This window comes from Neovison vison, chromosome 6, assembly GCF_020171115.1.
Source record: "Neovison vison isolate M4711 chromosome 6, ASM_NN_V1, whole genome shotgun sequence".
In the NCBI taxonomy this organism is placed as follows: domain Eukaryota; kingdom Metazoa; phylum Chordata; class Mammalia; order Carnivora; family Mustelidae; genus Neogale; species Neogale vison.
The window spans coordinates 213,685,332-213,703,677 of record NC_058096.1 but is presented as its reverse complement, the minus strand read 5'-3'; the positions used below and the strand labels follow the sequence as shown (position 1 = coordinate 213,703,677).

General features: G+C 57.8%; 1 protein-coding gene across 1 annotated transcript in view; it reads left to right on the top strand.

Annotated features, from left to right (window-relative positions):
* The window catches only part of SIN3B (SIN3 transcription regulator family member B), a 34,153-nt gene extending 16,015 nt beyond the window's left edge, over positions 1-18,138 (top strand). Inside the window, exons 7-19 of the mRNA XM_044253990.1 lie at positions 550-639; positions 1,127-1,245; positions 5,328-5,535; positions 6,343-6,459; positions 7,553-7,791; positions 8,520-8,703; positions 10,646-11,255; positions 11,451-11,620; positions 14,012-14,185; positions 14,391-14,483; positions 15,526-15,620; positions 15,860-16,064; positions 16,235-18,138. Coding sequence (XP_044109925.1) covers positions 550-639; positions 1,127-1,245; positions 5,328-5,535; positions 6,343-6,459; positions 7,553-7,791; positions 8,520-8,703; positions 10,646-11,255; positions 11,451-11,620; positions 14,012-14,185; positions 14,391-14,483; positions 15,526-15,620; positions 15,860-16,064; positions 16,235-16,465 — 2,535 coding nt within the window. The 3' untranslated portion in view covers positions 16,466-18,138. The remainder of the gene's footprint in view (positions 1-549; positions 640-1,126; positions 1,246-5,327; positions 5,536-6,342; positions 6,460-7,552; positions 7,792-8,519; positions 8,704-10,645; positions 11,256-11,450; positions 11,621-14,011; positions 14,186-14,390; positions 14,484-15,525; positions 15,621-15,859; positions 16,065-16,234) is intronic.
* Positions 18,139-18,346: the final 208 nt, after the last annotated feature.

The following is an 18,346-nucleotide window of genomic DNA, read 5'->3' as shown; positions in this document are numbered from 1 at the left end:
TGGCGTCTAAACTGGCTCAGATTTGGCCGGTGGAACCCCTTCGAGCTGGCTTCTGTGTCCTCTAGACATATGCCCTGCATTGGGAGATGGTTTTGTAGGGTCTTCAGTGCCTCAAGCAAGCAGCCAGGTTCTGGTCCGAGTCCAGCTTAGAGACAAAACTCTTCACAGAGATTTAAAACCAAAGTTTCTCTGGGCTCATCTTGTTCTCGTCCTGTTCTTGCCCTTGCCACCACCGTCACAGCTTACAGGACAAAACGGGCAGGGGGGAGAGGTTTCTGATCCTTCTTCAAGGGATACCGCTGCCTTCCTCTCCCAACTTCACAAGGCTCCTGCCTAATACCAAAGCCCTAAACTGCTGAAATTTAGAGCCCAGGTAGTGGGTGGCACGGAGCCTGAGGGGGTGGTCCCGAGATTTCCTCCACAGGGGTCCTGGGCAGACCCCAGCCAGTCCCTCATGACGGCTGCTGTCGGGAGAGCTCAGCGTCGGTGACGCTGTAACTCTTGACAAAGACGCCCGGGGCCTTCACAGCACAGAGTTTCTCTCCACAGAAGAAAATGAAACTCCGAGGTACCAAAGACCTGTCCATTGCTGCCGTGGGGAAGTACGGCACCCTGCAGGAGTTCTCCTTCTTCGACAAGGTGAGCCGTCGAGGCTAGCCTCAACAGCTCGGGTGTGCAGGACGGGAGCCCCCGGGGAGGGACCTGGTAGGCTGGGCAGCGGCTGGGGCAGGCTGGGGACAAGGGACTGGCACCAGTTCGCACGGTGGGAGGCGGTGCCGGCAGGAGGCAGCAGAGCTTGGGGCCCACGCAGATCTGAAGGCACACTTTGGTCTCCCCGAAGCTGTGCGGCTTTTCTAAAGGCCGGTGGCTGTGGGGCTCCCGCCCGGGGTCAGCTCGTTGAGCCCAGTAGCTACCAGGAGGCAGCGAGCCAGTCTCATGCTCATTCCCTCCAGGCTGTGAATTAGTTGTCTGGAGACATTGCCTTGCTGACCGCAGCCGTCACTTAAGAGCACGTGCCTCGGTGACTCCGTGTTCACCTAGTGGGGCCTGAGCCAAGTGAGGGCAGGGGGTGGGGAGTGCGGGTGGGGCTGGCCCTCGAGGGGCCCCTCACCCGCTCTCCCTGCAGGTTCGCAGGGTGCTGAAGAGCCAGGAGGTCTACGAGAACTTCCTGCGCTGCATCGCGCTCTTCAACCAGGAGCTCGTGTCCGGCTCCGAGCTCCTCCAGCTCGTCAGCCCGTTTCTGGGGTGAGTGGCCCTTCCCGGGGCTTCCACGCAGGTGTGTGTCCGTAAGCTCTGTCTACCCTTCTGTTGCTTGTTGCTTGTGGAAAACGGTAAATGCTTTCTTTGATTTCTGTTTGTAAGTTGCCGTGGTGGTGGAGGTCATTCTAGATTGAGCCGCAGTAGAGAGAGAAAGAACACAGACAGGTCCTGGCCCTGTTCTCCCATCGTGGCGGCCCGGATGCTGACGCTGCAGAGTCCGCCCGACTTGTCAGGTTTTCCCCTTGCGTGCAGCTCCGTCCCCTGCGAAGTTCCTGCGCCCACCCCAACGGTCAAGATACGGCTTCAGCAGCACAGGGATGTTTGTGTTGACCTGTAATAACCACACCCATGTCCGTCCGTCCTGCGCGCCACCCGGATGTGGGTCCCACACCCCTGGCAAACCCCCGATCTGCGCTCCAGCTCTGAAACTTACACAATGGAAGTGTTCCGTGGGAGGAATCGCACCGTACAGAACCGTTGCAGACTGGGTTTTCTTCACCCAGCATAATCCTCTAGAGATTCCCTTTGATACGTGCTTTTAAAAATTCTGCCAATCAGAAACTGCCAGGAAGAAAGAATCGGCCACTCGGCACCCCTGTGGGCCTCTTTCTGGCCTGCTGCCGGTAGCCTGTGCCGTAGGGTGTGAGCAGGTGGACAGACCCCGGGGGCTGGGGAGGCTGTTGGGGGCGCAGAGGTTTTCCAGGAGGTGGATGCACGGGCACTGTGCGCTCTAAGAAGGGAGAGGCCCCAGCACCGCCTCCTGCTCCTCAGCTCTCACATGTCGGACAGGTTTCTTAGACAGTCTTAGTTTTCCTCTTACGAAATGGGGATTTCTAGAGCTACCACACACAGCTTCACAGCGCTGCAAGCAGGCCCTATACATAAGACCTTTAAAACCGCGTCCAGAACGTGGTGCGTGCGCGGTATGTAATGACTGCATAGGACCTTTATTCAGCCCTAAAGTCATCCCCAGGGACAGGTGCGTCCTGAGCCCTTTACTCTTAATTAAGAAACGTTTTTTAAGTTTTCTTTTTAAATATAAAATAAAGCACAGGTTCAGGAATCCGAATGACGGATGACTTCAGTCATTTTTAGGCAAAGCCCCTTGTGCCCACCACCCAAGTCCCACACGGACCTTCGCCACCCCTGGGGAGCCCCTTCCTGTGCCGTCACATCACGCTCCCTCCCCCCTCAAAAGGATCCCTTGGAAGTGAGCACCTCCCCCCACTGAGGTTGGCTCAGGTGCTGTCCAGCATGGGGCTCGCTCTGGCCGCCTTGTCTGGGTTTGGTTTGGTTTTAGAACATGTCCGTGAGTCTCTCCCTCCCACCTCATTGCCTGCTGTCTCTGTGCTGGCACGCCCCAGCCCTGCAGTCCTGTCCTCCATGTCCCTCTGTCCATCAGGGGGCGGTGGTGTCCACATTCTTTCTGTGGCTCGATCGTGTATTTATATGTTCTCTGCGGGTTGCAAAAGAGAGAACCTCAACAGCATTTTTCACCTTCTGGTGGCCCAGAGTAGATGTTTGATTTCTCCCTTTATTATAATGGCTGGCTGACGAGTCACACTCCTGTCCTATTCGGATCCATTTTTTTTTTTTTTCTTAAAGCATCATGTGGGCTCATGGACACATTTGATGTGTTTTGATTTTTTTTTAAGATTTTTTTTTTTTTTTAATTTATTAGAGCATGAGTGGGAGGGGCAGAGAGAGAGACTCAAGCAGACTCCCTGCTGAGTGCAGAGCCCGAGTCGGGGCTTGATCCCAGGACCCCGAGATCACAACCCGAGCCAAAACCAAGAGTCGAGTCGGATGCCTGACCAACTGCACCACCCAGGCGCCGCGGTTTTTTAGTACATTCTAAGGATGAGGAGCCTAAGGCTCAGAGTGATACTTCTCACTTTGCTGAGAGACCGCTCTTCAGAGAGAGCTTTGCCGTGGTGATGGGGGAATCTAGGGTGGCCCAGCCCAGAAGCCGGCGCTCTGCCCTCAGGACAAGATGCTGTCAGGCTGGGCTGCAGCGGCCTCTTTTTTTTTTTTTTTTTTTTTTCTTTTTTAATTCGGTAGATCTTGGATGTCTTTCTCGAATGTCTTTTGGTGTCATCCGTGAGCCTACGTGATTCATAGCGACTGCGTGCTATTCCCTTGCTTGTACGAATCGAGGTTTTCTCAGCAGGGTCTGTAATGAAGGACGTTTGTCTCCAGTTTCTGCAGTCAGTGCTACGGTCATGCTCCATAGGTTGGGATATTAGAGGTTAAGTTAGGGTCATCAGGCAGTGCTTCCTGAGATCTGGAGGGGGTACACACGTCAGGGTGTCCCTTTCCCTTGGGTTCACTCTCCCAGGCTAGTGAGGATCTCCTGACACTCTGAAAAATGGCCCCAGCAGCACAGTGCCGTTACTCACCCTTGGCTGAACCGTGGCTGGCTTTTTGTGTGGACTTGGATTATGTGCTCGTTCCCCACAGCAGTGTGTGTGTGTGAGCTCAGAGGCAGAACCCTGGGTGTGGGTCCTGGCCGAGGAGTGGGCGCGGTTGCTGGAAAGAGGACATTCTGTGGCGGGCGAGGGGTCTGGGGATGCCTGTGCGGGGCGGGCGTGCCGAGTTGGGTGCATCACCAGCCCCAAGTCTGGATTGGGACCCTGCTTCCTACCAGCACATCAGAGTTTCTTTGTTTGCAGAATGGCCAGACCTAGCTCCTGCAGTTGGCGGGGGCAGGGGTGATGATTAAGGGAGAAGAATAAAGGAGCTCGGAATTTCAGGTGCTGAGCAGGGGGGCAGTGTTGGGTTGGGGTCCGCGATTCCCATTTCCACATGCCGAGAACGGTGTGGGGGGAGGGCCTCGGGTGTGCGGCGAAGAACTACAGCGGGCCTCTTCTCACTGCCTTGCTGTGACGCCTGGCTGGGCTAGCAATCACCCTGACAAGGCCTCTTCTCGAAGTGTGAGCCTCCATCTGGGTCTGCGCGCCCAGAGGCAGCCAGGGAAGGGGGTCTGGAGATCGGCCACCTGCCGACGGCACAGCCAGGGTCAGGACTGGAGTGGGCTGTGTCGGAGGGACCGTTCCCCCTTGGAGCGTTCACAGTTGGCGTTTATCACAGCTGCAACGTCAGATGTCGTCTGCATGGGTTTGTTGATGTCTTTCCACCCTGTGTTTCTGTTTGCTCATGGGTTTTCCTCATGAGTGAAGTTGGCATGGGGTCCCCACGGCCAGGGCACAGTGGACAGCCATCTCAGGAGGGGCCTGATCGTTCACGAAGGAAGGGAGCTGCGGGTGGCAGGATCGCCGTGCCCCTGTCAAAGTAATGCATCCTTGCAGTGGGATTATTTTATTTTTTTTAGATTGTTTTAAGTAATCTCCGTACCCAGTGTGGGGCTCGAACTCAAAACCCCCAAATCAAGAGCCACACGCTCCACCGATGGAGCCAGCCAGGCGCCCCTCAGTGGGATTTCATACTCCTTTAATCACAAATCCAGGTGACATTGGGGAACAGTTGTATGAAGACCTTCCCATTGCATGACCATGACATTGTGACTTGTGAGATCGCGTCTGCAGGGGGTTTTCCTGGGAGGGACCTCCCTCAGGGAGGAAGACTCCGGAGCAAGAGTTGGTGGACTTTATCTGTCGAGGGCCAAGGGGCAGTACTACTGAACCCTGGCCTTGTTGTGCAAAAGCAGCCACAGGCAATAGTAAGCAAATGGACACAGTGGTGTACCTATAAAACTTTATTTGCAAGGACAGGCACGGGCAGCTTGGTAGTAGCTTACCGACCCCCAGCCTGATGCCTGGCCTTTTTTCAGCGAAAAAAACCTCACTAATCCAAGCTTCTGCCAGTCTGAGTTGTCTATTCCAGCATGTTTCAAGGCTCGCCTGTTAGTGTTGACACGTGGCAGGTGACGGAGGGGTGGGAGGCAAATTTACTCACACATTTGAGTATAGGACACACACCTGATGCTTGGTTCCCCCTCACCCCTGACCACCATTCCCAGGTGTCTGCAGGAAGCCATTCTCAAATCGCTAGGTCCCTCCCAGAAAGCCCCAGGGAAGCCAACTTACTGTTTGTCTTTGTTTCTGAAGGAAATTTCCAGAACTCTTTGCACAGTTCAAGTCCTTCCTGGGGGTGAAAGAGCTGTCATTCGCCCCACCCATGAGCGACAGATCCGGGGATGGAATAAGCCGGGAAATTGACTACGCGTCTTGCAAGCGCATTGGATCCAGCTACCGAGCGCTCCCCAAAACCTACCAGCAGCCCAAGTGCAGTGGGAGGACGGCCATCTGCAAGGAGGTAGTGCTCCCCGGCGGCTCCTGTCAGCTTACGTGGTGCATCACACCCATGTTTTACATGAAAGAACTAAGCTTTGACCCCACCCCACCCCCCAAATACTGAGTAGTAGGTGCTGGGATGTGGTAGCAGACAAAATGCCTGAGCTGAGACGATGGCTTCTTCCCTGCGGTAGCTTTGGCAAACCACAGAGCCTTGGCTTTGGCCTTGGCTTTGGAATACTCCTCCCTCTAGGTTTACATGTATTTCTGCTAGGAGCCTGCTCTGTCCCAGATTTGGTGCCCTTGGTATGTCTCCGTTTAGCTTCACCATTTGAATACCTTTTCAGGGTTAATAAGCTGTTACTCTGTTTCCAGAATTCAAGAGTTCTTGCTGGATTTCAGGATACATAGTCCAGGGGTCAGCAAACTAAAATCCAGCCCTATGCCTGTGTTTGTAAATAAAGTTTTATTGGCACATAAGTATGCTCATTCATTTACATAGTGCCTGTGGCTGCTTTGCCAGGACAAAGGCAGAGTTGGATAGTCTGCCGACAGGGGGTTGGCCCACAAAACCTAAAATACTTACTATCTAGCCCTTTACAGAGAAAGTTGGCCAACCCCGGAAATAGTACAGTTTGTTTACTTGACCAAAGTCCTGTTTTCTCCTTAAACTACTTTCAAACTAAGGTTGCTCTTGGTTTGAGAAGCTAATTTCCTGTAAAATCCGGATTATATGACTTGTCTTCATATCTTTGATGCTGGACGGCATAGTAAATGGTTCTAGCCACTGAAGCCTCTGCACTGGTCATAGCATTTCCTCTTGGTGCAGGTTCTGAATGACACCTGGGTCTCCTTCCCCTCGTGGTCAGAGGACTCCACTTTCGTCAGCTCCAAGAAGACGCCCTACGAAGAGCAGCTGCACCGCTGTGAGGACGAGCGTTTTGAGGTGTGTGTGCTGGTGTTGCTGGGATGAGGAGGCGTGGGGGCCGAGCCTGTCCCCTCTTCTCCACTTTACTCTCTCTCTCTCCACCCCTGGATGTACCCCCGTCATCGTCCCCACCCACCCTCCCCAGACTCTTTTCGAGTATCTGGGATTCCAGCAATTTCCAGCAGGGGGCGGCACCCAAAAGTATTTCCCCCCCCCCTTTTTTTTTTTTGGTAGGCAAATTCTGCCATTTTTTTTTTTTTTTTTTAATTTAATATTTTTTCAGTGGCCAAAAGTGTCCCTTTTCCGACTTGCTAGCCTTCGGGCTGGCTAGGCAGTGGTACTATTTGTTTCCGTTTTAAATAGACCTACTTATTTTTCCATCGGAATGCTTACTGAGGTCTTGTATATTCACACGCAGCAAGTGATCCCGGGGAGCCTTCTTCCCAGTGGTCACAGCTTGTAAAATCACGGGCACAGTGACACACCCTGAGATCTTATTCTCATCTTCACAGTTGAACTTATATTTGTGTGTGCGCACGTGTCCACGTGTGTGTGGTGTTCTCCACCACCAAGATACCGCACTGCTCCCCCAACCCCTGGGATCCCTCCTGCCGCCCTTGGTGGCCCTCCCTGCCTCCCTGCTGACCCCTGGCAACTACCTGTCCTCCATCACTGTCACTTTGTCATAAGTGGAATTCCAGTGTTACCTTTGGGGACCAGCTCCCCATCAGCCCTGTAGAGTCATCCTCAGGGCTGTGAATACCGCGAGTCCTCCCTTTTTTATAAATGCCATCGATAGCTACAGAGTGGGTCAGCCTGGGGCCCATTGCCCTCCCCAGATGGGTCCATCTGTGTTCTGGCCGCTGGATGTCTGTGCAGTGGTAAGGAACCCGCAAGTCCTTGTTCTGTGGGCCCAGCCCTGTAACCAGCCGTGCTCGCTAAGGGCCCCCAGAGCCACCGCATCAGGGCCGCCATGGCCTGGCACCCACCATCATCTCCTCAGGGACGCAGAAGTTAATCAGTTCTGTCCACACATCTCTTCTGCCTACTCAGGCCGGTCCCCAGGGCCCCACTGCCCCCCGACAGCTGGCCCCTGCCTTCCTTTCCATAGTTAGATGTCGTCCTGGAGACCAACCTGGCCACGATCCGCGTGTTGGAAAGTGTGCAGAAGAAGCTCTCGCGGATGGCGCCTGAAGACCAGGAGAAGTTCCGGCTGGACGACTGTTTGGGGGGCACGTCGGAGGTGATCCAGCGCCGCGCCATCCACCGCATCTACGGTGACAAGGCACCAGAGATCATCGAGAGCCTCAAGAAGAACCCAGTCACTGCCGTCCCTGTCGTCTTGAAAAGGTGTCCTCCAGATGCCTGCTGCCCCACCTGCCATGGGCAAGCCCCGTGGAGCTCATTAGTGTGTTGTTTATCACAGTGTGATTGGGAGGGGCTCCCCAGAACCTCAGGCTGGCTTAGTGTGGTTTCCAGTCCTTCTTCATTGCCCCCATTCTACTCCCAAAAGAAAAGCACAACTGAGCAACTGTCTGTGTCCTTCTAGAACTTTCCACCATGCACATAATCATATCTGAACATGAAAAGTAACTATTTTAGAGCACAAATAGGATTGTCCTAGCTTGCCATTTACTTAGTTACACATTGTGGGAATCTTTTGTGCTAGTGAGCAGGTATTAATTATTAAGTGGCTGCCTTTGACCATGCGCTGTCCTCAGCCCTGGGGTTGCAGAGCTGAGACAGGCTGACAGTCCCTTTTTTGTGGGGCTTGCAGTCAAGCGATTAAGCCTAGTGACGGATCCAGTACCTACCCAGAGTGTGTCAGTGCCATGGGCCAGGCCAGGGAGGAGGGCAATGGTATTTGAGAAACTAAACCAGACATTGGTTCTACAGAGCCACTGCTCCCTCCCTCCCTCTTTTCTTTAGCACGGAACCCATGGGCCAGGCTGGGCACCGGCTGTCCCGAGTTTGGAATGCGTTTGGCAGGGCCTGTGGGTGGATGACAGACTGCCCCTGCAGGGATGACGGGTGGGGGCCTGGGGTTGTCCCCATGCTGAGCCCCTCTGGCCCTGCAGGCTGAAGGCTAAGGAGGAGGAGTGGCGGGAGGCCCAGCAGGGCTTCAACAAGATTTGGCGGGAGCAGTACGAGAAGGCCTATCTCAAGTCCCTGGACCATCAGGCCGTAAACTTCAAACAGAACGACACCAAGGCCCTTCGCTCCAAGAGCTTACTCAACGAGATCGAGAGCGTCTATGACGAGGTGAGGCTCTGCCCAGGACAGAGCGGACCAAGGATCCTGGCTCCGCCTCTGGCTCTCCCAGTGTCAGGCAGGCTGCCGGCTGTCTGTGCCTCTGTTTCCCCAGCATCCGTCTTGCAGGGCTACATAGGGGCCGAGGGGATGTTTCTGTGGCACTCAGCCTTGAGTGGGTCCAGGGGGAGGACTGTAGCGTTTCCCCTGTGGCTGGTGGGGGCTCTCCCCTCCCTGCTTACCCCCGGGGCCTTGATGGACCTTCCTTCCAGTGACTTCAGCTTTCATTTCTCCGCTGCCAGCTGTGTGCCCAGCACAGGTAGACCCTGAGAAGGAACATTCCATCTGACCCATACTGACAAGACCTTGTTATGCGGCACCAGCATCCTGGGTTTAGCAGCGATGAAACAGGTCTGAGACGTGGCCACTTACCGAGGCCAGTTACAGGAGACCAGGGCTGCGGACCCTAGGGCTCTGCCTCTGGCCTCGCCCTGCACCTTCTTGCCAACTTGCCAACAGTCTGGCTCTTGGATACTGAACCACAGAACTGAGGATTTAGGCTTCGAAAAATGCGTGCAGGGAGTGAGCTACTTGCGAGAGCCTGTGATAGGAAGCCCCTTCCCCCCTGCCTCCCTGCCGCCGGCCACCCTCAGCCCTGCAGGGCCCACCTGCTGCTAAATTGGTTTCTTCACTTGAATCCTCGAGTCGGTGGTCCAGGCCTGAGAGCGCTACCGCCACTCCCCCAGATCGGGTCCGTGGGATATGATCAGAATGAGAGTCGGTGACGTGACCCGTGAGGCCCATGGTCACCACTGAGTTCCTTTTTCATGGGAGCCAAGAGGAAAGGGGCACAGCACTGTTTGGGGCCAGACGTTAGCCCATCAGCCTGGCGAGCCCTGCACGTGCAAGTCCTTTGCGCATAGGGAAGTGAGCCCCTCGCCGTTGGCCGTTAGCAGTGTACAGCTCTGGATTCCGTGCCGCAGAACTTGCTCTGAGGAAAGGACTTAAAAAGGTTTTCGAGGGCATTTGTGGCACAAATGAGATGGGAACTCAGAAAGCAGTAGGAAAGAGGAGGTCACGCCAGAGCCAGGAGCCGGACATGCCAGCTCTCCGGATTCCCTGCCTGCAGGGGAAGGAGGTCTCGGGCTGCAGCAGAATTCAGCGTCGCTGAGGGAGCGCGATCTCTGGTAGAAAGAGAGTCGCCTACCCTAGAAAGCTGAGGCCCTGGCCTTGCACCTGTTTTCTGTCGGTCACTCCTTTCGTGGCTGTTGGAGGAGTCCCCTCAGTGCTGTGCCCTGGGCTGGTCACTGAGGGGTGATGGAGACCTGGCCCTGCCCCTGTGAGCTCCCCGCCCGCGGGGATGGCATCCACGCTCACCTTTTCCAAAGTGGGTGTGTGTAGCCTTCGTGCCTGGTGCTGGTGATCGGTGCCACCCAGGAGAGAACGTCATCCGGCCTGATTCAGCAGGCAGTTCAGGGTAGTCTGGAGGGAACATGATCATCTACAGATTCGCAGGAAGCAAAGTCATGAGCTGGATAAAGACTGAGCAGAGGCTGTGGTTTTCCAGGGCCAAAGAGCAGAGGGACACGTGCAAAGGTCCTGCACGCAGCAGGAGGGAGCTCAGCAGCCCTAAAGCTTTGAAAGAAGTCAGGTGTGGGGGCTGCAGGATGACATGCCAGGGACTGGGGTCCTATCTTGAGCAGTGCAGGAAGGTCTAGGGGGCTGCAGTAGGGGTGACTGTGCTCCTTTAAGTCCAATCACTCTAGACCCAGAGAGGATAGTGGTTGGAGGGGGCCAGGGAATGGGACCAGGTGGGAGGCTCTGGGCTGCACCCAGGACCAGAGTGTGATGCTTTTAGAGCCCTGTGGCCTTGGGGCCCCCATCTCTTGAACTTCTCCCAGCTGGTCATTTGTGCCTAATGGCTGCCTGTCCCTCCCACCCACCCACCCCCCAGCACCAGGAGCAGCACTCTGAGGGCCGGAGCGCCCCCTCCAGCGAGCCACACCTCATCTTCGTGTACGAGGACAGACAGATCCTAGAGGACGCGGCCGCCCTCATCAGCTACTACGTGAAGCGGCAGCCAGCCATCCAGAAGGAGGACCAGGGCACCATCCACCAGCTGGTGCACCAGTTCGTGCCCAGCCTCTTCTTCTCCCAGCAGTTGGACCTGGGGGCGTCTGAGGACTCCGCCGACGAGGGCCGGGGGAGCCCCCAGGGTCAGGGTGCCGACGCCGGCGACCGAAAGAAGCCGGCACCGGGGCCGCAGAGCAGCCCCCCAGAGGAGAAGGGGGCCGTGGGCGAGACACCGGCCGCCGAGCAGCCGCCGCCGCCACCACCGCACAAGCCCCTGGATGACGTGTACAGCCTCTTCTTCGCCAACAACAACTGGTACTTCTTCTTGCGCCTCCACCAGACCCTGTGCTCCAGGCTCCTGAAGATCTACCGCCAGGCGCAGAAGCAGCTGCTCGAGTACCGGACCGAGAAGGAGAGGGAGAAACTGCTCTGCGAGGGCCGCCGGGAAAAAGGCAACGACCCTGCCATGGAGCTGCGGCTGAAGCAGCCAAGTAAGGCCTTGGGCCCCCGGGGGTGACGCACGGGGGCTCCCCTCCACCGGCCGGGCGGGGACGCAGGTGCCGGAACCTCGGGCCGAGAACGAGGACGTCCGTGGCGGGAGGCGGCGTGCCACAGAGATTCGGATTCATCCCGGGGAGGGCCACGCGTGTCTCCGGCCCTGGGTGACCGCTGTGCCCGCCCCTCAGGTGAGGTGGAGCTGGAGGAGTACTACCCGGCCTTCCTGGACATGGTGCGGAGCCTGCTGGAGGGCAGCATCGACCCCACGCAGTACGAGGACACGCTGCGCGAGATGTTCACCATCCACGCGTACGTGGGCTTCACCATGGACAAGCTGGTGCAGAGCATCGCCAGGCAGGTGAGCGCGGCGGCGGGAGGCCTCGAGCCCCTCCGGGAGAGACCCTGCCTGCCCCGGCCCTGCCCGCAGCCCGTGCTGTGCGGAGGGCCCCGGGGTCCCCATGGTTTTTTCGTTCTTTTAATCGAAGTAGAATTCATGTAACACAGAATTCACCGTTTTCAAGTGAAAATGAGTGCAGTGGCATTGTCATACCTGTTTCTAGTTCCAGAACATTTCCGTTGCCTCAGAGGAGACCCTGTCCCCATGCGCCGTCACCCCTCCCTCATCCTCCTCCCCCAGCCCCTGGCAGCCACCAGTCTGTCTTTTGTCTTACGGATTTGCCTGTTCTGGACGTTTCACATAAATGGAGTCTCAGCAGCGTGTAGCCTTCCCAGTTTGGCTCCTCTCGAGCTCAGTATGCTGTTTCCAAGGTCGACCCACATCTAGCCTTGTCAGAAGTTCATTGTCTTCTGTGGCCAACTCCCACGCCATCCTGTGGATGGACCATGGCTCATCCACTCACCTGCGGACGGGCACGTGGTTGTTGCCACCTTTTGGCGACCATACAAGGATTCATTTGGCTCCTTGTCGACACACCGTTCTCGAGGGTAGCAACATGTAAGGAACCAGAGCCCGCTCCTCCTGGAGGGAGACTGTCGGCCGGTTACCCGCAATGCTGAGAACAGGAGAAGGTACCACAGCTGTGTCCACGGGAGGAAATCAGGCACGTGACTCAGTCGCGTTATTATAAACAGCGAAGCCTCTGATGAGGCAGACGTGGTCTGGGGATGTGAGTCCTGCTCGGTCACCAGAGTTGTTACTGGTCAGCCTGACTCGGTTTCCTGTTTACCCAGGAAGGCTATTTATCATAAAGCAAAAAAGCCGAGGAAAGAGTAGTGTCCTGACTCTCCCACCCAGATACGGCTGCTAGAAATGGCATTTCCTTTCAGGTTTCACAGACTTCTCATCAAGGCAGAAACACACAGGAGCATGCAGCTCGGTGGGTCTTCCCAGACAGCCCCAGCCCTGCCTCCTTCCAGCCCTCGCCGCCAGCAGGCCCCTGCAGCCTGGTCTCTGGCTCGGGGACACTCCCCTGTGCACCGGCTGTTACGGGGCTGGGCGTCCAGTGTGCCCCCAGTGGGGCCCCCATTCTGGGGATGGCAGCTTCGTCTGTAGCACCCCGACAGTTGGACCAGATCGGACACTCTGATGCACGTTGTTTTTTCTTTTTAATTCCCTGTTCCACAAATATCTCCTGTAGAACTCATTTTTTTTTTTAAGATTTTATTTATTTATTTGACACACACACAGAGAAATCACAAGTATCAGAGAGGCAGGCAGAGAGAGGGGGGGAATCAGGCTCTCGGATGAGCAGAGAGCCCGATGCGGGACTCGATCCCAGGACCCTGAGATCATGACCCGAGCTGAAGGCAGAGACCCACCCCACTGAGCTGAGCCACCCAGGCACCCAGAACTCATTTTTTTATATTTGATTTTATTTTTATTTATTTGCAAGAGGCAGAGAGAGGAGCAGATTCCCTTCTGAGCAAAGAGCCTAATATGAGACTCGATCCTAGGACCCTGAGATCATGACATGAGCCGAAGGCAGACACAACTGACTGGGCCACGCAGACGCCCCGAGAAGTCTTTTTTTTTCTTTTTAAAAGAAAAATGGAGCTATTTAGCTGAAGCCCTGGTTGGGCCAGGATGCCCTGCCCTTAGCTCTCCACTTACCAGCAGGCCCGATGCTTGTGGAGCCCCATCCGTGGTGCCATCGGCAGCCTGCAGGGCCGAGCTGTCGCCCTCTGCCTCTTTCAGCCTATTTGTTGAGCATTTCTTCTTTTTGGTGACAGCAGCCAGTGCTTACTGGGATCTCGCCGAGTGGCCACACATTGTGTTTATTCACCAGAGCAGCCACAGGGAAGGCCCTGGGTCTGTAGGAGCCTGTCTTGGGGCCACGGGTGGTGCCCAGGGGTGTCGACTCCCGCCCGCTCGGCCTGACCCCGCTGCCCGGCTCCCTCGCTGCTCTCTTCCTGCGTCTGCGTTTGTAGGGATTACGGGAACTGTGTTTACAGCCGAACGCCTGGGGAGAAGGTACTTGCCACGGTCACATCTTCAGGCAGTCACTGTCCCTGTTCTGGCGCTTGTGCTCTAGTACTTTCTCTGTGCGTTTCTCACGCCCAGGCAGGGCCTGCTGGTCCAGTCCGGTCTGCTGGGGTCTGTGCTGCTTTCTGATGTGGTCTGGTGCCATCAGCCCCCGGCGCGGCCCCGCGGACCGACCTCCCCTCGAGGCCTTGGCTGACCTCCTCTCCGGGCGAGGTGCGGCCTCCGGCGAGAGGTGGGCAGCAGCTGTGCCTCCCCCCTCCCAGGGGGCGTGCGCGCGGGGCACCGACTGGCTCTCCCTCCCCACAGCTGCACCACCTCGTGAGTGACGACGTCTGTCTGAAGGTGGTAGAGCTCTACCTGAACGAGAAGAAGCGGGGTGCCGCCGGGGGGAACCTCTCCTCCCGCTGCGTCCGCGCCGCCAGGGAGACCAGCTACCAGTGGAAGGCCGAGCGGTGCATGGCAGATGAGAACTGCTTCAAGGTGAGGGGGTGCTGCTCTCTGCCCCCCCACGAGGCTGGGGCTGCAAGGAGGGCACCCGCGACGGGGGAGGAGCGGCCTCGCTCGGTGTGGTACCCCCACTCCTCTTACTGGGCCCCTGCAGGCTGGGGAAGGCCGTCGTAGGTGACCCGTCAGCCTCCGCCTGGCTCCCCCCGCGGCTTCAGCTGCTCACCCCTCCCTTCCCCAGGTCATGTTCCTCCAGCGCAAGGGGCAGGTGATCATGACCATCGAGCTTCTAGACACCGAGGAGGCCCAGACTGAGGACCCCGTGGAGGTCCAGGTGAGAACCCCCGTCCGGACTCTGCACCTTGAACACACTGTGGGGGTCAGGGGCAGCCACAGGCAGCCCTGGGGGGCTCCCCACCCGCCACAAGCCCTGGGCACACGCTGGCCGAGTACAGGCTACAGAACGTCCCACCCGGAGCGGCCTCACTTGGCAGCCCCAGCGCGGTCTGTGGAAGCCTGACGGGGGATGGCAGCTGCACGTGCGCCCCCCGGAGCCACTGGGGTGTCCCGGCGCAGGAGGCCATGTGAGAGCCCGGCCGCCCTCCCCCCACAGCCCTGTGCCTGCCGCCAACACTGTGATGTCCCCCTGGAGTGCGTGACCCCGCACTCCCCGGGCGCAAAGCTCAGAGCCCCAGCTTCCGGTCATGCTGCCCTGGAAGAGTTCTCTAACTCTTGAGTTGGGGAACTCCTCCGGCCCGCACTCCAAGATACACAGTCCACCTGGGGTCCTGGGGCTTCAGCCCCCAGCCAGTGGGGGCCCCCCCACCGCATCCTTCCCTGCGTGCTTCAGGGCTCCCCCCACATGAAGTACTTTCCAAGACGAGTGTGGGTCGGGGTCTGTACATCCTGCCCCTTCCAGAAGTTTCCAGCAAATGTGGTTTGGTTAGGCATGAGTCTGGAGGAGCCTCTGGCTTTCGGAGGGTGGCAAGCAGGTGAAGCATCCCCCAGACGCTGCAGGCTGTACCCACCCCAGCCCTGGGCAGCCCCTGCCAGCCCCGTCTTCTGCTCACCCCCATCCCCTCCCTGGCCTTGCCCTGCTGCATGGGCCCTGGCGTCGATCCTGCTCCCCGACCCGGCTCTCTATGCGGGGGCCCTGTTCCCCACGGGCGCTTGTCACGTGAGGGTGGTACGAGGGAGGGATTTACCACGGGCACGAAGGGCCACAGCTGTCGAACTCCGGGCTGTGGACCGGCGGTCCGTCCAGAGCTGCCGTCTGGTGGTTTCGGTTTCGCATCCCCTCCCCCGTGGCTGCCATCCTCCTAGAGCTTTGGGGAGCAGGGATGAAAACACAGGCCTGTCTCCCTCCGGCCCCACAGCACCTGGCTCGCTACGTGGAGCAGTACGTGGGGACCGAGGGGGCGTCCAGCTCGCCCACCGAGGGCTTCCTCCTGAAGCCCGTGTTCCTGCAGAGGTAAGAGGACCCGCAGACGCGGTTCCTCCCCGCGGGCCCAGGGAGGCCCCTCCGGCCGCCGGCAGCACGGGGTCTCACTGGGGGTCTGACTGGGTTTCCCGTGGCGCCGGTGGAGGGGTTTGGGTGGAGATTTCCACTGCTTCCGCTTGCTTTTCTCCGACCCCGGGGAAGTGGGACACCTTCCCGATGCTTACGGGCCATGAGGATTTCCCAGTCTGCAGCTCCTCCTCTCCCCCCAGGAACCTCAAGAAGTTCCGCAGGTGGCAGTGTGAGCAGGTGCGCGCTCTGCGCGGCGAGGCCAAGAGCTCCTGGAAGCGGCTGGTCGGGGTGGAGAGCGCCTGCAACGTGGACTGCCGCTTCAAGCTCAGCACCCACAAGATGCTGTTCATCGTCAACTCCGAGGACTACATGTACCGCCGCGGGACCCTCTGCCGGGCCAAGCAGGTGCCCACCTGGCTCCATGGCCCAGAAGCCTGGGGTCTGGCCATGGGCCTCAGGGAGGGAGTGTGCCCCCAGGTTCCCATCCCCGACCATCTAGGAGGGGTGCGCTCCCGGGTTCCCACTGACCCCCCACCATCTGGGGCTGCCCTGACTCCACACCCGTCCCCCCTCAGGTGCAGCCCCTGGTCCTGCTGCGCCACCACCAGCACTTCGAGGAGTGGCACGGCCGCTGGCTGGAGGACAACGTGACGGTGGAGGCGGCCGGCCTGGTGCAGGACTGGCTGATGGGCGAGGAGGACGAGGACATGGTACCCTGCAAGACGCTCTGCGAGACAGCGCGCGTGCACGGGCTGCCCGTGACCCGCTACCGTGTGCAGTACGGCCGCCGCCCAGCCTCGCCCTAACCCCCCGCGTGGCTACCGCCTTGGCCCGGAGCAGCCCCGGGGCCTTTTCACGAACAACCCGAGGGGAGCAGTGTGTCCCCCAGCCTTGCTGCCACAGGCTGCGAGCGCCGGAGCGCGATGGGGTCGTGTTGGCTTGTGGCCCTGTGCCGCCATCCCTTTCGGCTTCCCTGCTTCCTTTGGGCCTGTCCTGTGCCAAACCTGAGCCCCTCCTGCCCTTGATCTCTGGGGGCTCACTCCCTGCTGGAAGGAGGAGGAGCCACACACTGGCCCAGGAGCAAGCGATCGCCTTTATGCACCTGCTGGGCCGCTTTCATCACACGTGCCAAATCCCAAGACGGGGGCACCATTGGTCCCTTTGTGCATACAGTGTCTGGAAAAGTCTGTGCTGAACCACGTGCTTGGTTGGGGGTCGGCGTTCAGGAGACCCCAACATTGAAGGAGTTGGGCCAGGGTGGATCTGCTTGAAAAGCATGTCCTTCCTGAATGGTTCTGAAAGCTTCTGGAAACTTCCCGAGATGGGCCCTGCCTGCATCTGTTCGTTGGGGCATGGGCCAAGTTCAGCTGATGCTTGGGGTCCTTGGTCACTTTGAAAGCAGGAGGGGCCCTTTCAGCCGAACTGTTGAGATTCTGCTCCGTTGTCAAGATGTGGAGTGGGCAGGCAGCACCAGAACTGTCGAGAAGACCCCGCTCTGGGAAAAAGGAGACTCCAAACCTGTATTTTCCTGGCCTCTCAAGGGGAGGGGGCTCAGCCTGAAACTCCCAGTGAGCTCAAACAGCCCACACTGAGAGGGCCCAGGGGTGCCCTGTACCTAAGAAGGACATTCTAGAAATATATATATGCACACATATTTATTCATAAGCTCTCTTAGTGGTTGTAACTTCTGTAACAGCCAAGTCCCTTGGTTCCTTGGGCAGTGAGAGCCTTCATGGGACTCTGCAGATCTGCCCTTGACATTGCCGTTGCTACAGCCAGTGCCTGGACCCGGTATGGGCGTGAGGGACTGAGGCAACTGTCATACAGAGGTGTGCAAGGCTTTCTATGCCAAGAATGCCAAGCGGTTCGGGCCGGGGACCAGCTCTTTAGAATTCTTGCACCCTGAGAGGCCCTAGCTGGGCTCCTGGCACCCTCACAAGGGGATCGACCAACGGGGGGCCCAGAACCATCCTTGTGTGCAGCCTTCCCCCCGCCCACCCAGTGACAGCCCTCACCCTCCCAAAAACTGAGCTGTGCCAAATCCGCGGTTCTGGGAAGTGGAGACTTATTTCTAGAAGTTACCTGTGGAACTCAAGATTTGCAAAGCCTTTGACTTGGGGTCTGGGTGATTATAGGGCCAGTGTGCCCTGCCCAGGGTCTCCTAGCCCGTTTGCTCAAGTCTACCAGGCACTTTGTCCACATCCTTGTTTTGTAAGAAGGGAACTTACCGGAATTCCTGAACCAGACCCTCCCGGCGCCATCCTCGGGAGCCCGTGGCCCCTGCCGTGCCTCCGTGTGGGCCTGGGGTGCGGGCCACACCCCACCGAGCCCCACCCTGCATGCTTCTAGGGAGCCTCTCTTCTGTTTTTGAAGAATTTCTGTTCTGGGGCTTGTACTTCCTTTGCAGCTGTTTTGAATGTAGTTTTCCTTTTCTATTTATTTGCACATTAAAGTTAAAAATTAAATATTGACCTAACTATGTGAGGTCTCTTGGTTGTTCCTTGTCTCTGAATCCCCATATGCACCTGCGCCCCCGCGATTCCCAGACCCCCATGTGCTGCCCCCCTGTGGCGACCCCATGCCTCTACAGGAGGGTCCTGTCCCCATTCACAGTTTTCTGGAATGTTCATTCCCAGCTCAGCTTTTATTTTCAGTAGGAAGGAGAGATGTTGCCCGTGGGGAACCCA